The following is a 21,131-nucleotide window of genomic DNA, read 5'->3' on the forward strand; positions in this document are numbered from 1 at the left end:
GAAAAGCAGTGAAATAAGGGTGGCCTGGACAAAAGCAAGTGAACCCTGACAGAAGTCCCAGTGCTGCTCTAACAAGACCGACCTCACCAAAAAAAAGTGACTATTGTATTGAAAACATGTTCAAATGCTTCAATATACTGATTGCATTTCTTTGCAAGCGACAACAGGCTGTTGTTCAAATAACGACACTCAGCCACAAAGGTCAAACTGGTGTGACTTTGTTAAATAACAGTAAAGAGTCCTAGTGGAGTAAGGCTGAGTGGATGATTTTGTGTTCTCCTACATCAAACTATGTGACTTCATCACCTCTCCTGAGGCTTGAGATCTAACGCTGACTAGTTTAAAACTGGACTTAGTTTGCTTAACTTCTGTGGATAAATAACCACACACAGAGTAGATTCACTGTCTTTATCTTCAAACTGGACATTTATTAGATAGCTGCGTACTGATTCAGTGCTCCTCTATACAATCTCCCCTTTGGTACAGTAAGAAAATACTGATTAGTGTATCAAATGCAGTGAGACTAATCTAAAAACATGAGTCGCATTTTTCTTAGTTAGCAAAAGGTTTTGCAGGTACCTGCTTTTCATGAGACAGGAACAGTGTATGATGCAGTTTCATGTCAAGATGTTTTCGGTGTAGTTAAGGCTGCGTTCTAAAGAAAAAGAGACTTCTTATTATGGTGTCATCCCTTCAGAATAATGGTGCTCTGGCTGCTTTGTAGAAAACATTTTATACAGATGTTTAACAGCTACAAGGAAAAAAGACAAAGACAGCAGTTTCTCCGCTCACAGGAGCCTCGGAAGACTGAAACACAGCCCAACAGTGTGCTGGAAATAGCTCACCTGCACGTATTAGCATCAATTCCAGATGTTTTCTGTGTGAATTGTCAGATGTAATTACACAAAATATCACCAAAGGACTAAATTATAAGTTTCAACACAAAGAAACTTGGTGTTACACAACAAAATAATATTTAAGGTGTATATCTAAGTGTCTTAAATGAATAAACGGCTTAACATTTGGTTTATTTTTGACACATCTGTTGCAGTGAAGTTTCTCTTTCAGCCGAACGAACCACACTCATGGTAACAGCGGCCTGCGTTGCCATGGCAATTAACAAGACTTGTGAATATCAAAGTCACAGCAACGAGAAGCTTCTGACTTCGCAGTGAGATCATTCAACTGACAAATAGATTAATTAAAGCTTGGTTTGCTTTACCACTGGAAGCCGTGGTTATTATTTCCCCCCACAGACAAAAACTTCCCAACAACAGTCCACATTTCATGCACTTGTGCGTGTGGTAGCAGTGTGTCCTGTGTGCTTGTATCACTCATGTTTTGAGTACATACACATCATGGAGACTCTACTTCTTTGAGTAACAAATCATTACATTTTAGGGTGAAGCCTTGGTTGAGGGTGAGAGTAAGAGTTCGGGGTTAGAGTAAGTCTCCAGGAAATGAATGGAGGTCAATGTAATTTCCTCTGAAGTGAAGGAAGCACAGCTATGTGTATAGGAGTGTGTTTGTATTATACGTGTGTGTTTGTGTGCTTGTGCATGTGTGTCTGACATGCTCTGCTTTTGCTCCTTTTGGCTGTGCTGAGTGTATAAGCGGAGCACACTGATGAATAATGAGGCTATTACAACCACAGCAGACCATAGAGCACCGCCTAGTCTCATTCAATAATGTGTGTGTGCTACCGTGTTGTCTGTGTGTGTTGGAAGTGTGTGATCCTCTTAGTCAATATGCCTGATGGGCCCTTGCTCTATATTTTCTTTCTATGAAACATTCCTGCTGGAACATCTGAGGTAATTCAATATTCAGCTTATGGAATGAGTCCTGCAGAGAATTGGTAAACTTGTGTGTGTTTGTGTGCGCTGATGTGTGGCTGACATTTAAACCGACTATGAGCACATATAGGCAAACATTTGTGCGAACATTGTATTGACCTTCCTCCATTCTAAAGCCATTTTGCCTAAATGAACTCACAGATAACTTCGTCCTCTAAGTGAAAAAATCTCCTCCCCTCTGAAAGACCAGCAACAGCGCTCCATTTGGATGTGAGGACACAGACGAGAAAGTCCAAAACCTGTGACCAAAGACCAGCATAGAAAGTGACATGCTATCATGCTATTGCCCCGCAGGCATTGCTCTTTGTGGCCTTTCAGAATCACTGAGAAAGCCACAGAATTACATCCACTCCTCTCCATTCTGATAATGTTACTGCCAAATACCACATATGCCATTTAGCAAGAGAACAGATAATTACAGTCTTGTTCTTCAGCATGTGTGACAGGCATAACAATAAAATACAGCAAAATAAAGCTCTTGGTGTGGTTCATACTTGGAAAATGTAACATTTTGGACAATGAATGGAGAAAATATATCATGACAGTAATTAGATAACACAATTATAATTAACAAAAACTACTGACAGTTAGTTTTGAGTCATCAGAATATAAGGGCTCTTGACAAGTGTCCTAGAAAAAGCACAACCTTCCTTGAAGTGTGTTTAGCTGTATTTAAGACAGCCAGCCAAAATGACAGCACATCTCTCCCTGACCTTGTCACCTCCTGCAGCTTCTGATAATGGTTTCTCTGTGATCAGCTCCCCTGTGTAAAGACATTTGCACTTCCCCAGTGGTTGGCTTTACATCTGTCCCATTTCAGCTCCAAGCAGCATGAGGTGACAGTGAAAGGGAAAATCCAGCCTCAGAGACAATTTACTGTGACCAACAGCTGAGTCTGACTTTCATAGGTGTTCTACTGGACTGTGAGAAATGCAGCGTGTTGTCTGACCTCTGTCATTAAAGTCTAATATTACCGCCCAATCCCTGAGCGCCGCACGGTGCACAGTTTGTACACCGTGAGCAATTAGTGAAGGATGGAGTTGAAAGTTTATGTTCACTTTCATTCTTCTGTTTTGGTCACACTGTTTACATCCTAAGTGTGATTTTTAACTTTACAGAAACTTCACAATGAGCCCCTCTCTGCTCCTCAGGTCCTAGGTTTCTACAGCAGCTATAAATTGTGTTTCCATTTAGACCAAATCGTACTGATCGTTTTGCATTTGAAATGACAGGTGCCAGGTTGAGAGCGATGATTCGCCCACACAGACAGAGCAGGGGAATGGATATATTTATTTCCCTGTGTGTTTTTGTTCACCCACAGTATGCAACATAGTTTCAATATGAACATGGTTTAATAAAACATGACCAGATTTTAACAATGGTTCAAGGCGTCTGCGCATTAATTATAGCTCAGAGGAGGTGATTACAGGCGGAAAAGGTAGGAAGGTGAAAGTGGTGTAAAATTAACACTTGCATGGAAACACAGATACACACGAGAACGTGCTCACCTTTCCAACTGACTTCATTTGCAGAACACATGAACAGATCAAGGAGTGAGATTAAGAGATAGATGGGAACACTTCAAACACAGCTGCAAGCATACAAGAGCCCTCGACTGGCATAGTAATAATAATCTGATAATGTCATGAAATATTGATCTCTCCACATGAGGAAAAGGGGTTACATTTAATGAGTATTTAAGATAAATATGTATTAAGAGAACTATTAGCATGTAAATGATTACCAGTAAAATAGATCTATATACCTGTCTGTCTGTCTGTCTGTCTATATACCTGTCTGTCTATCTATCTATCTGTGTAGTTCTAATAACAGATTTCGTTTTGAAGTCACTTGTCAAGATCAAGGGCAACAGCTAAATCCAAAAGTTAACCCAGGATGCTCACGAACATCTGAAGGTGTAGGATCTGCTCTAAGACTGAGCCAAACTACATTCATCAAAACTCTGGCAAGAAGCCGATACCGCGGTAAAGCACATTTATACTGCATCAACAATTTTCAATTCAATTTGGCACCAATAAAAAACATATTTTCTTGGGCATGGATTCAAATCCTTCACTGCCAAACAAAAAGCAGTAATTAGAGAAGTAGGCATCTTATGGGGAGATGAAAGTGCATGAAATCCCCTGGTTACCAATTACAACAGCCGTATCTCTTATGGACAAAGTGTTCTCAGTCTGGTAAGGCTTTGCAGTAACCCCTACATGAAGTCTGCAAAAAAGTGATTCATTTTTTTATATAAATATAAACATAAGGTGTTAAATCACATTTCATTTCAATTATTGTGTGTTGCTTTATAATCACAGAATATTTAAGAGAATACTGCATGTTCAATTTTCTGTCTTGGTCTTGTTTTAATTTATTAGTATTTGTTGGATATTTCTCTTCTTTTTTGCCCAAAATGATTTATTTATGCTTCCCTATACAATGTGCAGCAGCACACAGTGTTTTGTATAATATTTACGAGTGTCTGTTAGTGCCTGTGAATTGGTTGAGGCAGGGCACTCATGGAAGTTTTGAATATTTGTAAAGTTAAAAAAAAGTATTTTATACAACATTTGTCATTAAAAAAACAAAAATGTAGGAAGTCAAAGTCCATCAGATTAGAGCAAACCAAGACCAATTCTGCATGTACCGACTTTTTTAAATTTAGCTGGACTAGAACCACAGATGTCGTGGGCACTAATGTGCCAGCCAACCACTCAGCTCCTCAGGGCACCACTTGTTCTTGTAATGTTAAAATAGTTTGAAAACTACTTCTCTTGTTTTCTTTTTAAGTATCTACAGTGTATACAATTATGGTATATATAATGTTTCCCAATGCCCAGCTGTTAAAGAAAAGCTCTGACAATAAAACTACACAGCAGACCTGCATGTGTGTAGAAATACTGCATTATCTCATACACACCCTGGACGTGTTGCAGTGGAAATAAGCATGGCTCCTGTCATTCGAATGTACCTCATGGTTTGCTCCTGAGGATGGTGTTAATAATAAATAGTGTGCTGGTACCTGCTGTAGAGTAGAACAGAAGAAAATTGGGTGTGCAGCAGGATTTCTTTGCAAGTCACAGCTGGAATATTAAGCGCAAAAGTCTGAATCAACACATCAGTGTCGCAGCTTATTTGTGTGACTGAAACACAGATGAAACAACCCAATCTACTTCAATGTTATAATAATCATTCATCCTTCTAATATATATTCATACTAAAATATGATAGCTTTGTGTTTTCCACAGCACCAGGTCTGTTCATATGGTTGGTTTTTCTGAACTATCTTTAGACAAGCACAGAATTTATCCATCTCTCTCAGGTCAGCATATTTCCATGAAGTGCTCTTCAGGAGTCCAGGCTGTGCAAAGAGAAAAGGTAGTAGATGATACCACAAATGTTGCAGATAAACTGCATGCACACTTTCATTCTGTGCTTCACCACTACCACAACTCTTATCAGTAACTTCCTGAGATATAAGGTGCTTTACCAAAGGCATCATTTCTACGTGGATGGGGTCAGTGTCTTTTGCTGTCCGGCTCAAAATCTTTAAGAATGTTGATTTATTTTTCTGAGCCACCATTAGTTTATCAGCTCAAAACAATAAGCATAACAAATAGGAATGACTGCAGCAAATTCAATGTTTCAGTTTGTGGGAACATGCTGTGTGATACTTAAAAAAACATATAGGCATAAATTTAAGACACAAAAGAGAAAACGATAAAGAGGATGCACATGAGAGATGACACAAACGAGGGCACACTAAGATCCAAGCAACAGTATTAGAAAGAAAAACAGGAACTGTTGAATGTGTAGCTGTAAATGTCAAGTCTTTGAACCCACTTTTTCAATTAAAGTTGGCAGATATACATAACTGGGCCTATAAGACGAGGAGCTTTACTTTTCCCCAAAGCATCATTTCCATATTTCCATATGAGCATAATTCTAAAGAGATCTGATGAAGCCCCTTCCTCCCACAGTTAATGCTTCACTGCTTTACACACTGTTGCATATACTGCAGCGATGATGTAAAAAAAACATTATATGTATCTGCATCTTTGCAACCTGAACCCCTCCTTGCTCCTCTCTACACAAATCTATCCTCTCTATTTCTTTCATGCACCCTCTCTCCTCCCCCCCCCGATCCCTCCTTCCTTCCTATGCAGCCCACTTCTACACACAGGGAACAGCAGCAGCAGCTTCAATAATTCACTTGCTCTCAGAACAGGTTGTGTTTGTGTTGCAAGGTGCTGCAGGCGAGAACAGAGAGGGCGAGGAAGAAAGATTAAAAACAAGGAAGAATGAAGAATGAAGTTGAAATGGATGAAGACTTTGAATAAAAAGATAGAACGAAAGTAAAAGAAAAACTACAGCAGAGAAGAAAGCAAGTTGGAAGTAATTCTGATGTGGACAAACAAACAGAGGGGAAAAATAGCAAAAGAAAAACAGTTTAAGGGGAAGATGTTAACTTTGTCCATGCTAATTTATAAAGTACAGTAGTTTCACTGATTTGCTCCATGTGGTTTTCCTCATGTTATGTTATGTATGTTGACATCATAGAAACCTGGACAGCAACTCATATTTAAGTAGAAAAGCATAGCTGAATGATGAACTGACAAACACTTAATTGATTAGTTGAAATCATATGTTGATAAACTGACTAACTGATTGACAGAATCAGCAACTGTTCTGATAACTACCTAATCACTTAACTAATGCTTTAATCATAAATAGCCAAAGGTTCACTCCTCTGATTTCTCTAAGGTCGAGGTTTCCCGGTGATAAACTGTGAATCTTTGGGCTGTGGACCGTTGATCGAACAGTACATGATATTTGAATATGCACCTCTGGACTGTGGGAAATTATGATGTAGTTTATCTATAATGAAAATCATCCTTATCTGTAGAGCTAATGGAAAAACTGAAAACTGAATGATCATTTTCAGATGATCCTTCATAAAATCCTTCTTGGCTGTGGTAAATTAGAGCAAAGGATATGGACAAGTCCAATAAACCAAAGTTACAGAAAGGGAAACCAGACTTGTTGCCAAATGGCAAGAAGCTTCCTATGAGTCTGACAGAATTTCTCTCCAACTAGACAGTGTGAAAAACAAAAATGCTCAAAAGTAAACTTTCAAAATATTGTTTTGGTAAAGGAAAATAAAGCTTAGGTTGCACTCTCATTCCTACTTTCTCTTGCTCTTTCACGCTGACTTGTTCCCTCCCTTTCTTTCTCTTTCTGAGCCCCTTGTCAGTCCAGCTCTCTGTCTCCAGGGAAGCCTTTCTTCTTTTAGCTGCTCTGTATCTGGCCCTGCCCTTTTCAATGTCACTCTCACTGTGTCTGTTCCTTAATATGAGCCTTTTGCTCATCCACGGGTCCTTTATCTCTTCTTTTAGATCCAAGGCATTTTAATAAATGTCAAAATTCAATTAGATTTCATCAGCCTCACCCCGACGTCTTAATGCTGGAAGTGGAAGGTGCTGTTGCCGAAAAATAAATGAGGCAAAGAATTTTCAGAAAAACACAGTTATTATGTTAATACTGGTTCACGTTCATAGGATGATGTAACTCTGATTTCTCGCTGCATCACTGCAAATCCTCATATGTTGTCTGTAAGTATATACATCAGCTGGTCCGCATTAAGAGCTCGGCTGATGTATCAGAATATTTCAGAGTGCAGCTCTGATTTCTGTGGATGAAAGTGTGACATTCACTTGTTGAACTGTCTTGTTTAACAGCAGCTCCTCCTCGAATGAAGGATGTCTGCAGAAATTCTTTTCATGCAGAATAACATGAGGCTTCTCACTGAGCCACAGGCATCAGAGTCAAAATAATACAGCAGACCTTGTTTGTTTTTGTCCCCATCAAGTTTCCAAGTTTCTACAAGTTCACTATAGTGTCACATTTTCATTTTCACAGGATCACTTAAGATGCTAATTATCTCCATCTACAGGCCTTTTGATTGCAAAACAGGCAATGCCAACATTATTATGTCTGTCCTGATAGTGTCATGTCTGCTGTGGTTTGCAAACAGAACTACTGTTACTTTTACAGTCATGCTAGCAGCTTTGTGAGACTGAGGCATAGCAGTGCTTTGAGCTGGATGCTAATTTCAGCATGCTAGCATGCATTATACCAAGCAGGGATAACATTTCACTATCTTAGTTTAGTGACTTAAAATGCAAAAGGTTGGCTAACACAACCACATAATATAAAGCTGAGGTTGATGGGAATGTCATTGGTATTTCAACACTTTAAGTTTCCTTCTTTGGCAAATGATCATGTCTGTACAAAGTGGACGGGCCTATAGCTCAACATGGCCAAACCTAAGACATATTTGTGTTTAAGTGGCTGATAAACTCAGAAATTCTCATTACCAAGTGCCAGCTGCAACAGTCAGACATCACTGACATCAACATGAATCCCATGGGCCAAATGAGTGCATGAATGGAAATTAGTTAGGAGGTGTTGAGACAAGCCAAAATAAACAGCTAACCACTCCAAGTGGTGGACCAAAAGAAACAGCCTGAACGTGAAGAATCCTGGGATTAATATTATGAAAGAATGTAAAATAGTGTCACGATACCATCTGGTTCAAAACCCGTTCAAATGAATACATTTGGAGCATACCAGAAGTTATAAATGAAGTATTTGAATATTTGCAATTGTTTGTTAGGGCTGTGGGAGTACGTCCCTCAAAAAAGGCTGAGAAACACTGAACTACAGTGTCATGTTCACTAGACTGTGGAAACTGGTCATGTTTGCATAAAGGTACAGTACATTTATTTTTCTGCGAAAAACAAATTCATGGTAAGGTTACGAGTGCAATTATCTTCATCTCTTAACAGGTATTTCATTTAACTCACACTGAGAGCTATCATTTCATTTCAGCCTGCTGTTTGTTTTACTTATTTTCATCCAAATTAAAAACACCTTTCCTCATTCTGCCCTCATTTCCTGAAGCCCAGGCTGTCTTCCTTGCTCCCCAGTGTCAGCCCTCCACCCATGCCGCCCAAAGCCTGCTGCTTACAATGATAGTGTGTGCTATGTCCTATATATGCAGTAAGTGGAGAAGTGGGTGGATGCTTGCCACTGAATCGGTGGATGATAGCAAGAGGATGACAAGGCTTTGGAGGAGAGAGGTGCTGGCTATAAAGTAAAGGAAGGATAGTGAGGAGCGAGGAGGCGCGAGGAGTGGGAATGGAAGCAGGGTTAAAGAGTTGTAGGTGTTGAAAGGGTTTTGATGAAAGGAGAGAATTAGGGTGGAAAGAGGGTGTAAAATAGAGAATGGGTACATTTTATCTGACACGATGGCTGGGAAGGAAAGAGGATCAGAGAGAGAAGAGAGGAAGATGACAGGAACATCTTTTTTGACAGGTAAAAGTTTAGTCGACGGGTACAGACAGAGCGAGGGAGGAGGAGGAGGAGAGGGATCAGGATGTGGAGCTGGTGGCAGGTACAGTAAATTGCTAAACTGACAGCATGGGAACTTTTTAACATATCTGACGCACTATGAGCGAGCTGAGCTGCATGGACCAAGTTGGGAAAGGGTGAGCATACGATGCTCAAATTTTAAATATTAAAAATGGCAGAAAATGTTACTAAAACCATCATGAGCAGGGGAGAGTGGCAACAGGCAGGAGGAGGTGGGGGAGAGCTAGTCTGAGAGTGAGTATGTAGAGAGAGGGAGATGGTGAGCGCGCCAAACACCACACAGTCGCTGAATTATTGAGGCCAGACGTGTGTAGGAGCAGAAGATTTCCAGAGTTGATCCCGTTCTGCTGTCAGAAAGTTTAGTTGGACATGACCCACTCCAGCAGTTGTGGTTGTTTTGTTGTTGTTTGGGGGTTTCTGTCGGCACCACAGGGAAAAGCAGAACGTTGGTGGGAGGATCAGCCTCGGATAGCACGGCTTTAGCAGTGTGTGTGTTTCCTGCCACTCTCCAAATCACAGCATAGCTGTATGATAAGGTTCTCCCAGGCAGTCGGTAGCTATGTGCGGGTTTTCTATAAAGTGACAAATCTGTGCACGTCTGTGCTGAAGGCATGACAGGCAGTGAGGATGAGGATGGCTATATAAAACCCCACCATTTGCTTGATATGAGTCAACAATATCGCAAATATTTTAAAGCACCTGAGGAGACGTCCACCTAAACGCTGGCTCAGTATGCTGATGCCAAATATACTCAAACTAAGCATCACCTCAGAACCAACAAACATGAAGGACCAGGCTCAATGAGCTGAATAAATGTACTACTGACTTCATTAAATTGACTTTCTACAAAAACATGATCAACTTGAAGAAAAGTGAAAGGCATTTTGTTTTGTACTGTCATATCTCATGTGCGACTCTATAAAACATTTTGCTTATTGCCGCTTGAATGTTTTGTCTTCACTGTGCAGAAGGCGGCTACAGCATGTACAGGGGGCTGTTTTCACAGAGTTTTAGCTCTGCACAAACAAGCATGAATTGACGACATCTGAGAAGCCCATCATAGTCTAATATGTAACTGACGTCAATGCGTGCTCTCTGAAAAAGGGCACATTTTAGTTAGAGTAGTTAGACTCTGAAATAAACTGTTTGTGTATTCACAGTTTTCACTGAGGGTGAAGGAGTAGATGAAGAATTTTAACCTAACCAAAAACAAAAAACGCACATATTTCTTCTCCAAGTAGAGTGTGATTGTATCTCTTATGATGTTTTCCAAAAGGGATGGAGCCTTAGGAAGAAATATGTGCTGAAGACAAAGGAGAAGAGGGTAGAAGAGAAGGAAGTGAAGAAGAAAGAGAGTGACAGTGTGAGAGAAGTGCAGGAGGAGGCAGACGGTCTCTGATGTAAGCCATGTTCTCACCGATGTTCACAACCGTCCTGTCGCCTTCATGAATAACTTAGATGCCAAATGTTCCCTCCCTCTCACGTCCATGCATGAAAACACACATACAGCAACACACATCATATTTCTTCACTCTCATGACACTGGAATCACACAAAAAAAAAACAAAAAAACAAGAACATATAACAAAACACACACCTGCACTCTATCTGCTTTGCCATTTTTGCCTCTACTACAGTATATTAACATAGTAAATTCCCAAAAGTGGGCACAAAGACACAAACAGAGACACACGTACGTGTATTCCCTCCCAAAGCCGAGCCAGTAAAAGGTGCTTGATAACGTCTGACAGAGTGACAGGAGTTCAGCCGAGAAACGTGAAGGTTCCCTGACAGTTTTTCCTACCCACAGGGCACCCATGTCGTCCTGTTATGCTGGACCACTCTCATCCAAAGAGGTGTGTGTGTGTGTGTGTGTGTGTGTGTGTGTGCGTGTGTGCGTGTGTGCGTGTGTGCGTGTGTGTGTGTGTGTGTGTGAGAGAGAGAGAGAGAGAGGGAGGGAGAGAAAGAAAGAAACGCTGACTAACATCCCAGTACAAAGAGATGAGAGTGGATGAGAGTGAGGTAATGATCTTTGAGTTCAGCAAAAGGTAAATGCAGCAGGAAATCTCTGTGTACATGTGGAAGTTTGTGAGTTGGCTGTTGTGTGTGACTGTGCGCAGATTTGATCAGCATGAACAGGAACATTATCATTTGAAAGAGAGAGTAAAACTCAGAGCCAGGAAAAAAGAAATACAAATGAAGAGATAGAAGAAAGGTTACATAATGATCTATGGGCACATGCTGCTAGAGCCTGTAGTTACTGTCGAGATTTCACACCTCCTCAAACTACAGATCTGAAGATGGGAATATTTTTGGCAAATGTAAAGAATATAACTCTATCACTGTCAATCTGAATTATTTATACATAGTACAATAAATACAGAAGACAATGATTGACATTATTTTTAAGAGTGGATTAGAAAAAAACTTTTATTGTAACAGAAAATAAACAAGAAATCCACAGATGTCCTGGAATCAACAATGCCATCCAATAGCTTTGATTCAACTCCCCCTCAAAGAAAATCTGAAATATCTGAAAAAAATAAAATAATAATAATAAATGAGAAAGCTGACACCACTCCTGTTTGTTCAATCAATATGCAGCTTGGTAGCTTAGCTAGCTACCTGAAACAGCTACCTGGGCTCTGTCCAGAACTTTAAAAATTCACCATATTATAAGTTGTTTATTAATATATAGCCGATATAAAAACTATAGTATCAAACAAGCAGTCACTTTTTACAAGCGGTGCCAGACAATGTTTTGGCCAGCAGATGTTTCCAGGGATGAACAGAATATATTAACCCCTGCCAAGAAACAGCTCCTGGTAAATAACCCAGGTAAAACTGCATTTCTGATCATTTGTATACTTTATATTTTATACTGTACTGTTTTTGTACAGATTAGGCAGATGAGATATACAGGCAGCATGTGAATGATGCTATTGTACCTTTGCATTCACAGTGCTAAGCTAAGCTAACCTGCAGCAACACGAGTGCTGTCGAAAGAAAGCAAATATGTGTATTTCTCAAAATGTCCAACTATCTCTTTCAAATTCGACTATACCCATGTGCCCCTAAGTCTTTACTCACCTCTGCTTCTTTACTGTCTTCATGCAAAGTAGTAAAATAACCCATTTTCTATGCATCTTATGTATCACACAATGTAAGATGCAGGAATGAGGCTTACACTTCATTGTAAACACATTTGTACACATATATTGTACGCTTTCTGAAGATATATAGAGCAAGCACACCTCACTGGGGGCCTCATTGTGCCACACTGCCCACCTCTACCTGCTGCCGTGTGCCCACCCGGGCTCAGAGCGTAACTGGCAGGAGGCCGGGTGATAAATCAGACCTCCCAAGACGTTGTCTTAGTGCTCTTATCCTTTAGCCCCCAGTAGCAAGGCTAGTGTAAACCACAGTCAACATATCACTTTTGCCATAGGCCTTTGGCTCTGCTGCTGACCTGTAGGTTAATAGAAATGTTGTCAGGCTTTTATATCCAGTCGGCCATACAGAGAAAAATAGGTAACAGGAGAGGAGAGTAGAAGAGGAAAGGAGAGGATCAAGGACAAAAAGTGGCAAATAATAATGAGCAGCACAAGCGAATAAAACAAGGTGCCTGTGTAATGTATTGTGTATATAAATGTTCAAGTTACCTAATTATGGACTTTTTAATATTAAGACAGCAAAAGCTACATTCGTTCAATGGACCTAGTTAACATGAGAAAAAAAATGGAGCAAGAGATAATTAAAGCACCGTGTGTAGTGAAATTTTAAGCAGAGGGGATGGGAAGAGGGAGACTGACAGAGATGAGTGGAGACAGACACAAGGAAAGGGAGGAACAAAGAGACAAACAGGAGGAGAGGACAAGTGGAAGGGGAGCAAGCAGATACCACTACTCTCTCCCAGGTAAAGGAGTGTACATCTAAATTGTCAATTATGGTGTGTAGCAGAGAAGCTGATGTACATTACAAACAACGAAAACACTTGCCAACATTAATCAGCTCTCTAACCCTGCCAAGCCATTACGCCCTATCTTTTGTGTGCAAAGAATAGCTGCTCCAATTGTCTGACACTCTACAACATAAATGAGCTTCTGTGGTAAACTGAATTTTCTCTTGTCTCCTTCTAGTGGTGAGGAGTGAGCAAAACATGCTCCAGAACTTATCTATCTATCTATCTATCTATCTATCTATCTATCTATCTATCTATCTTTGCACAAATTAAATTCCAAGGACTTTAATTATACATGATACAGAAGGAAAAGTCAGTAGGACAGTAGCTGTCAGATTGTGGGAGGTAAAAGATTATCATCAACTCCAGCTTAATGCTGCAGTCTCTTCCTATCAGTGTCCCCCCTTCTCCTCCACTACTGTCTCAGAGCCACCAATAAATTATAGATGCTTATTAGAAAAGGGCAATATTCAGCATCCAAAATAAACTCAGCAACAAGAGGAATAAACAAGACACAAACAAAAAGTGCTGATGTGGGGAGAGGAAGAGTTAAAGTCACAGGAGAGCCTAGTGGCCGGGCCAGTGAAACCTGGAGTGATCTCTTTTTAGGTCACAGGCTTTCAACCCATGTGCCATGGCAGGCTAATGTGCCGCAGCGAGCCCAGCTCCACATTAAGACGCTGCTGAAATATTGGGCGTTCGTCTACACATAAGCACAGACTGCAAATAAAAAACCTAGCAATCTACTCCAGGCTTTTCATTCATCCTTGGGCAACATCTTCAAAGTGATGTTAAATTTGTGCGCAATTTATGCATATTAAACATTTTCACTTTCTGCGTCTCTTGTAATGCTTTGTTCTATGGCCAGTGGCAAGGCCTCATCTCCCCTGCTGCTGCAAGGGCCTTGATTAAATCTAAAAACACACTGTTGAGCAAAATCGTTGATTTAACTTCATTAAATTTCCTGTTAACAAGCTCATAGTAAAGCATCGTGTTGCAGGCTAATGCAGCTTGGATTCCATCTGCAGTACCAGCTAATGGTTTTGTGTGACTTTGTCAAGCAATCAATAATTTGGTGTCCCTGTGAACTCTGCTGAACTCACAGAGTGTGATGTGACACAGCACAGCGAAGATGGAGAGACACTTTTAGTGCGTTGGTGTCATACAGTAACTGTTGAGTCCTTCAGATGAGGAGTTAGGTCCTGCAAAACCATCCTGAAATATTCTGAACAACCCCTAATCCTTAAGTATGTTGAGAGTTGTCACATGTGAACGCCACATCATGCTTGTAATGCCAGGGATTACAGTCTACCCAGATTAAATGAAACCTGAAAATCACTACAGTATATGGACATAGGGATGTTTGCAATCTGCACATAGAGATGCATATAAACAGCTTATGCCAGCATAAATTTAAAAAATAAACAGTAGTGGAGAAGATGACAGGATAGGAGATGTACTAAAAAAATACATGTATATGAATAACCTTGCTTAACATAATAACCTTGTTGTGATAAAATATATGGTGTGCAGCTTTTCCTTCTTCCTTTGAGGTAAGCCATCATATTTCCTTGGTGCACTTGTCTGTCCAGTTGCTTTTTGATGGACGGGTGTTACAAGCTTTTTGACAGCCTATCAAAATTCACACAAGTACAATCAATATTACACTATAGCAAGAGAAACAGTGACTGATCCACAAGTCCCTGCTGAGCCAGCAAACTGTTGCAGTGGGAAGAAAAGTGTGTCTTCCCCACAAACACGTCCTACTCACACATGCAAACACACACACATACGTAGACTCACAGGTTCACAAGCTCACACACTTCACATGGATTTGGCACTTGAACTCGCAGTCATATAGACAAGCACAAACACCTGCACACACAGATTCACAGACATGAGCTGACAAAAACCGCACGCATCCAAACACGCCCAGGAGAAAGCTACAGTAAATGAACCTCGCAGCCGTCCAAAGCTCTGACATCAATCAGCCACGCTTTCACCGTTCAGCTCCCGACGGACACTGAGTCGCATCTGCCTGCTACCGCAAGTGCTAAACAATTCCAAAGTGAAGGAAACCATTTTAAGCATATCTGCATGCACAGGGACCGAGCGTGCCAAACCCGTTGGCTCTCTTCCCAACCTTCCCTACTCGGTTATTTACTGCAATTGTGAAAATTGTGTGATAATTAGTTTGTTTTTTTTTTGAACTACTCTTCTCTTTAAGTGATAATACATTAAACAGTCGTTACACAGGTACGCACAGCTGAGCACCAACATCACACAAGCCATGTGGGAATGAGGGCCTGTGAATGCCGGCCAGTACATTCCCACAAAGCTTTGTGACTTTTTACTCCCAAAGCAGAGACTGAAAGGCTGCTGCACATGAGACACGTAACCTTTAAGACTGGCGGGGAAAATCACAGAAAAAATACATCATTGTAGCCTGGCACCACTGGCACTGACTACATACCTATCTGCTTCGACCCACTGCATATATGTGACAGAGCCCATGAGGCACAGATGCACAAAGTCTTCATGGCAATCAGCATATCAGCCTGCAGAGAGCTCAGAACGGTTTCATAGGGTTATTATGAAAAAATAAATGAGGACGAGAATGCACAAGGGTAGACTGGAGATGTGAGCCTCCTACAGGATGGCATAACTAGATCAGGAAAGTCAGTCCACGAGGAGGCAACTAATTGTGAAAAGTAACACACACTCCAACAAAATGACCTGTGGCATCAACGGTAACTTGTTAGATCTGGATTCCAGATATTTTATAACTGTTATTTTGCTAAATATGTAATATATGTATGCTGGAAATATTTTTGGAAGGGACATAACCTGTTGAAAAGACATATACAGTGAATCCTGGCTTTATCAAACAGGTAAGGTCTACACCCGCAGGTAAAGAATAATCCCAGATAAGTGTATGTGATGTGACTAAAACTCAGGTGTATCTTTTATTTATTGTAAAGCTGTTTGACATTTCATAAAAACAGCTAGTAGAAAAAAGAAACTTCTTGAAATCTCAACCAGCCCCGTCACTGCACACAGACTCTGCTGCGTCCGCACACTGTGGGGCATAACAACACAGCAGGAAAAAAAACAAACGCGTCAACTGGTGGTCAAAACCACACAAAGGTCTGAGCTCCGTCCGGGCGAGTTTGTTTACGCTACACTGACATTTCACCCTCAGTGTGAAGTATTAGAGTGGTACAAGTTGATTAGTTGGCAAGAACTTCTACATGGACCTGTGTGCTTCAGCAAACGACAGACTGTCAGTATTTGTCAGTGTGACGGCAGGCTGTGGGATTGCTTATGACAACAGCACTCTATGCTGCAGTATTAGGACTAAACAGGCCCTGTTTTCGACGCCTGCCACATGCCTTCAAACATCACAACCAAGTATCAGTGATGACAGATCAATTTGTGTGTTTGCTTTGCCTGAAGGGACAGGAAGATGCATATCTGGGCCATATGAAGAAACTGAGCCTCCACAGTACAGTGAGGTGGCCTTAAGAGGGGACCGGTTCCTGCTTTAGCTTCAAACCACATGGAGACCGTCCTGTCTAACCTGACAAAGAGGAGACAGGTTTCTGAGCGAGTCCTGTCCTCCTGCTGAGACCTGCTGTGTGTGTCTCTGTGTGACTGCATGAGAGACTGTAACAAACCTACAACCTTCATCCAGTCAAAGCCATCAACCTTAAAACAATCATTTAAAGTTCATACTTGTGGAATAAAGCACTTATTTGTAGGCCTAATGCAGCAAAGATTTATATCAGCCTAAAAATTGAATTAGATTAGATTTACAGTAGGTGGGTTTCCCCTCGACTGGCTGGATGTTTTCCCAGCCGCCTCCTGTGACTTCTAAGAAGTAAGATCTCCCTTTCAAGTTAATTTGCTGTCGCTTTCCCCGGAGCTGTTCTCGCAGTAGTTTAACTCCACTTATTACACTGCCCCCTATTATGGCATCGGCTGCAAGGCGGACAATATGGCGCTGAGGAGCTTAATTGGGTTGATAGACTAATAATTGAACAAATTAACATCTGATGCAACGGAGCTCAGTCATCCCGCACTAATAAACTACATCAGGCGTTGGTGTAATGAAAGGAACATATTTGTACATATCACGTTCTTACCGTAAACTCCTTGGCCCCAGACAAGAGGACACACACCAGAAAATAACAAAACCCAGAAAAGCTCCATGTTCAGCTCAGCTCCGTCATAACCTAAGAAAAGGAGACAGAGACAGAAAAACAGACTGAGAGGGATGAACCTACAAAACAGATGAGTGGTAGTTCTCAAAAAACGTTTTTTCTTTTTTCACTGTCTATCATCCCCAAAAGCTGTGAAAATGACATTACAGAGCAATTCATCTCTCCCTGCACAGCCTCCGTCGTTTCATTCACCTTACAGAGCAGGTAATTCAATCACAAATCATGGATTATAGAAAGATTACAAGCGGGGCTGTGGGCCCCTGTCCTCACTGAAACACGGGGGGCAGGTGTAGTCAGGACGGGAGACAAGTCAGGATTAGACCGCTGTATTCATGTAGGATTAACCATAAGTGGGGTCATGCACTTGGACCTCGCCCACGCACACAGCGCCTTCCCGTCACATCAACACATTCACTCCTACTGTGTCCCAGCAGCAGTGAGAAGGTGACGCGACCACTAATACAAAAAGATCCACTTTTTTTTTTTTTTTTTTGGTTTTGTTGAGATTTGAAGCACCGTCTCCCAGCAGTTCTGTTGCAAATGTATCTGTGCTCATGTTGGTGGTATTTCTGTGCACAATAATTCAGAACCTGTGGGAAACGCCAGGGAAAAGGATGAGGAGCAGGTGGAGTCGGGGGCTAATGGACCCTCTTATGTGGCTCCTGAGCGAACATGAGGATTTCCTCCGACGTCTGGCCCTCACGTCTGTATAATACCTCCGAGCCGCTGCACGGGCATGTTGGCATTATACAGCGCGCGGTGATCAAAGTTTCATGACACGTTAATCGGTGCATTAATGTCAGGATGCGCTTATTCTGACGTGGGGCTCGTTTTATTGGCTGCATAAAAGCAGGTAACACTGCTGCAAATTCAACAGGGATGGATGGTTTTCCAACATTTACGTGTCACCGTTGAGGCGCATTAACAATAATTTCATCAAAGACGAACACATCACAACTGCTGTAGATATGGAGCAGAGTAAATACTGCCCGTACTGTGGATGACTTAAAACACACAGCCTGGGCGCAAAGTCAACAGATAAATAAAATAACCCTAACAACAATAACAGTGTAGTAGCTGTGCAGACATGAAATCCCCTGTCGCGTTTCTACCTTGTCTCCTTTGGGCCAGTCTGCTACCCAACACAGCGCGCACTCCTCCCGATTCCGAGAAGATTCCTCCGCGCTCCGTTACCGCCACCGAGCCTCTCCACAAAATGTGTTGAAAAGTTATATATCCTCCTCCAGTGGGCGTCCGATATGAGCTTTAAATTCCCTGGGAGTGCAGTGTGGAGTTTGTCGAGCTCCCAGACCTCTCAAATAATCTCCTTGGTGTGTTAAAGTTTTATTTTACGCACAGAGAAGCGAGGAGCGGAATCTCACCGCTGCTCGATTCCACAGAGTCCCTCTTCCCAAAGATGAAAATAAACCACTTTCCCTTTGAAAAACTCAACCGAGACTAGTTGGGCAAAATCCCCCCAGTCTCCTCTTTTGTGGATTATTTACTCTTAAAGGCGTGGTTGAAATGTCTTTACAGACTCCCTCCCTCCGCCTCTGACCGGGGACCGTCTAGTGAAGCCCCTCTAACACAATCATGCGCTCTAGAAATGAACTCCTCTCCGCTCGTTCAATCAGCGCTGTGTCTGTGGACTCCAAGTGATGCTGGCCAAGTGGAATATGTGCGCAGACTGAGAACGACCGCCCCTGTCTGTGAAGAGAGAGAGAGGGGGATGGAGAGAGGGAAGGGAGGGAGGACAGAGGCTCACACATAGATGCGCTCAAGCCTCGCAGCTCCACACAGAACAGGTTGTCAGAAAGAACAGAAGTGCTCGCCCCTCTCCCACTGACTGTGAACCAGGTTTCCCAGCTTTGTGGGTTCTGCAGAATGTGTTTAAGACCCGAACCGGTGCCAGTGGTCTTCGTGTTTCTCTCTGATGTCGACTCTTTTGGTGGAGTTCTCCAGCTGAGTGGTGCCACTAATCGTCGGTGCCAATTAGAACCGAAAGGCGCTCCGAAAGTTTTTGGCCTAACGGAGGAGCCTCTAACATCGCCACCCCTCCCTGCGGACCAATTATTCATGACAGAAAAAATAGAGTGACTGTTCAACAGCCCTGCGTGCACGCACAGTATCTCTCTCTGCTTCACACACGCACACACACACAGAAAGATTTCGGCCTACACATCCACACACCGCACCACTCGTTCCCCTGTCTTCATTCTTTCACCGGCGGGATTTTCAACTTCCCAATGTGGCCACACGGGGGCGCGCTTCAGCTCAGCACGTGCACGAGTGTGATTTCAAACTCCTTTACTTTCTGCGCAGTTTATTCTCTTGTAGATTTCATTCGAAATAGATTTTAAAATCTTCTGCAAATTAATTTCCACACAGTAGGTGAAAACATGTTTTGAGAAGTTTTTACAAATTCATTAAAAATCAAAAACTGAAATCTGTCTTCTGCAGAGATGTTCAGAGCCTTTGTTGTGGCTCCAAACTTCCACTGACTGGTCAGGTGCATCCAGTTTTCCTGGACTGGAGTCCACCCGTGCAAACTGAAAGGACTGGACAGGGTTTAGCTGAATACTAGAATATTCCCAGAATTCACACATTTAGGACAAAAACCAAGACCTGGAGTCCAGGGAATTTTGTGGCAAGACACAGAGCAGGACAAGGGTATAAAACCATTTCTAAAGCCCCGAGTGTTCCCAGGAGCACGGTGGTCTCAGTCGCCGTGAAATGAAAGACGTTTTGAACCACCAGGACTCTTTGTTGGGACGAACTGAGTAACCTTGCAAGAATGAAACGCCTTATCGCCTATTCATAGTTGCAAAAACAGCTGGTGATAAGAAGTGGAAGGAAGAAGCAAAGGTAGTTTAAAAAGTCAGGATTCCACCAGAAACAATTTAAAGAAATGACACTGCAGTTAAAATAGTCACCACACATATAGCCTGTAAATGAACTAAACCATAGGATAGAAACCTTAAAAACAAAGAGATATTAATGTCCAGCTTCCATTTTCCAACTCATTTACATAACATCAGATTATAATTATTCAAACAAGTCTACAAGACAAAGAAACAAAACCCATCCATCCATCATCTATACCCCCTTAGTCCTAACCAGGGTCCCAGGGATCTGCTGGAGCCTATCCCAGCTCTCTTTGGGTGGAAGGCAGGGGTCCACCCTGGACAGGGGAGCAAAGAAACAAATTCACATTTTAATTTTGAGGACATTTTGAAGATAAACATCTGGTTATTATTTTCTTCAGTCTGTATAGTAATGGGCTGCTGAGTGGGTGTATTTTGCAGTTTCAAGATAAAGTTCAGTTTGTATATCACAATGCAGCTATAATGTACAGCACAATTTCAGCACATAATGCAGCATTAAAATCCCTCAGACCATTTACTTCTAACAGCTTTTGTTTGTTATTGGATATTTTTACATTTGTCACATTAAATATAAGAACTGTGTGATCTCTGATTTGTTCTGTGTTGTTTGTCAGCAGGAGCTACAGTTCCTAATGTTCTACTCTAATAATCACCGCCTGTAGTGAGGATCTATTTGTTCTTATCTGCAACAGAGTCATTATCTGGAACTTAATTAGTAAGTGTAACCAAGTGCCTACAGACATGCACAGCGAGAGCAGACACGGTTTTA

At 41.6% G+C, this 21,131-nt stretch overlaps 1 protein-coding gene across 3 annotated transcripts in view; it reads right to left on the reverse strand.

The window, feature by feature from the left end:
* The window catches only part of mdga1 (MAM domain containing glycosylphosphatidylinositol anchor 1), a 151,947-nt gene extending 132,809 nt beyond the window's left edge, over positions 1-19,138 (reverse strand). For all 3 annotated transcript variants that reach the window (XM_026291688.1, XM_026291687.1, XM_026291689.1), the window contains exons 1-2: positions 18,590-19,138; positions 17,400-17,489 (exon numbers count right to left, since the gene is read on the reverse strand). In XM_026291688.1, the coding sequence (XP_026147473.1) occupies positions 17,400-17,466 (67 nt within the window). In that variant the 5' untranslated portion in view covers positions 17,467-17,489; positions 18,590-19,138. The remainder of the gene's footprint in view (positions 1-17,399; positions 17,490-18,589) is intronic.
* Positions 19,139-21,131: the final 1,993 nt, after the last annotated feature.

This window comes from Mastacembelus armatus, unplaced genomic scaffold (genome assembly GCF_900324485.2).
Source record: "Mastacembelus armatus unplaced genomic scaffold, fMasArm1.2, whole genome shotgun sequence".
In the NCBI taxonomy this organism is placed as follows: domain Eukaryota; kingdom Metazoa; phylum Chordata; class Actinopteri; order Synbranchiformes; family Mastacembelidae; genus Mastacembelus; species Mastacembelus armatus.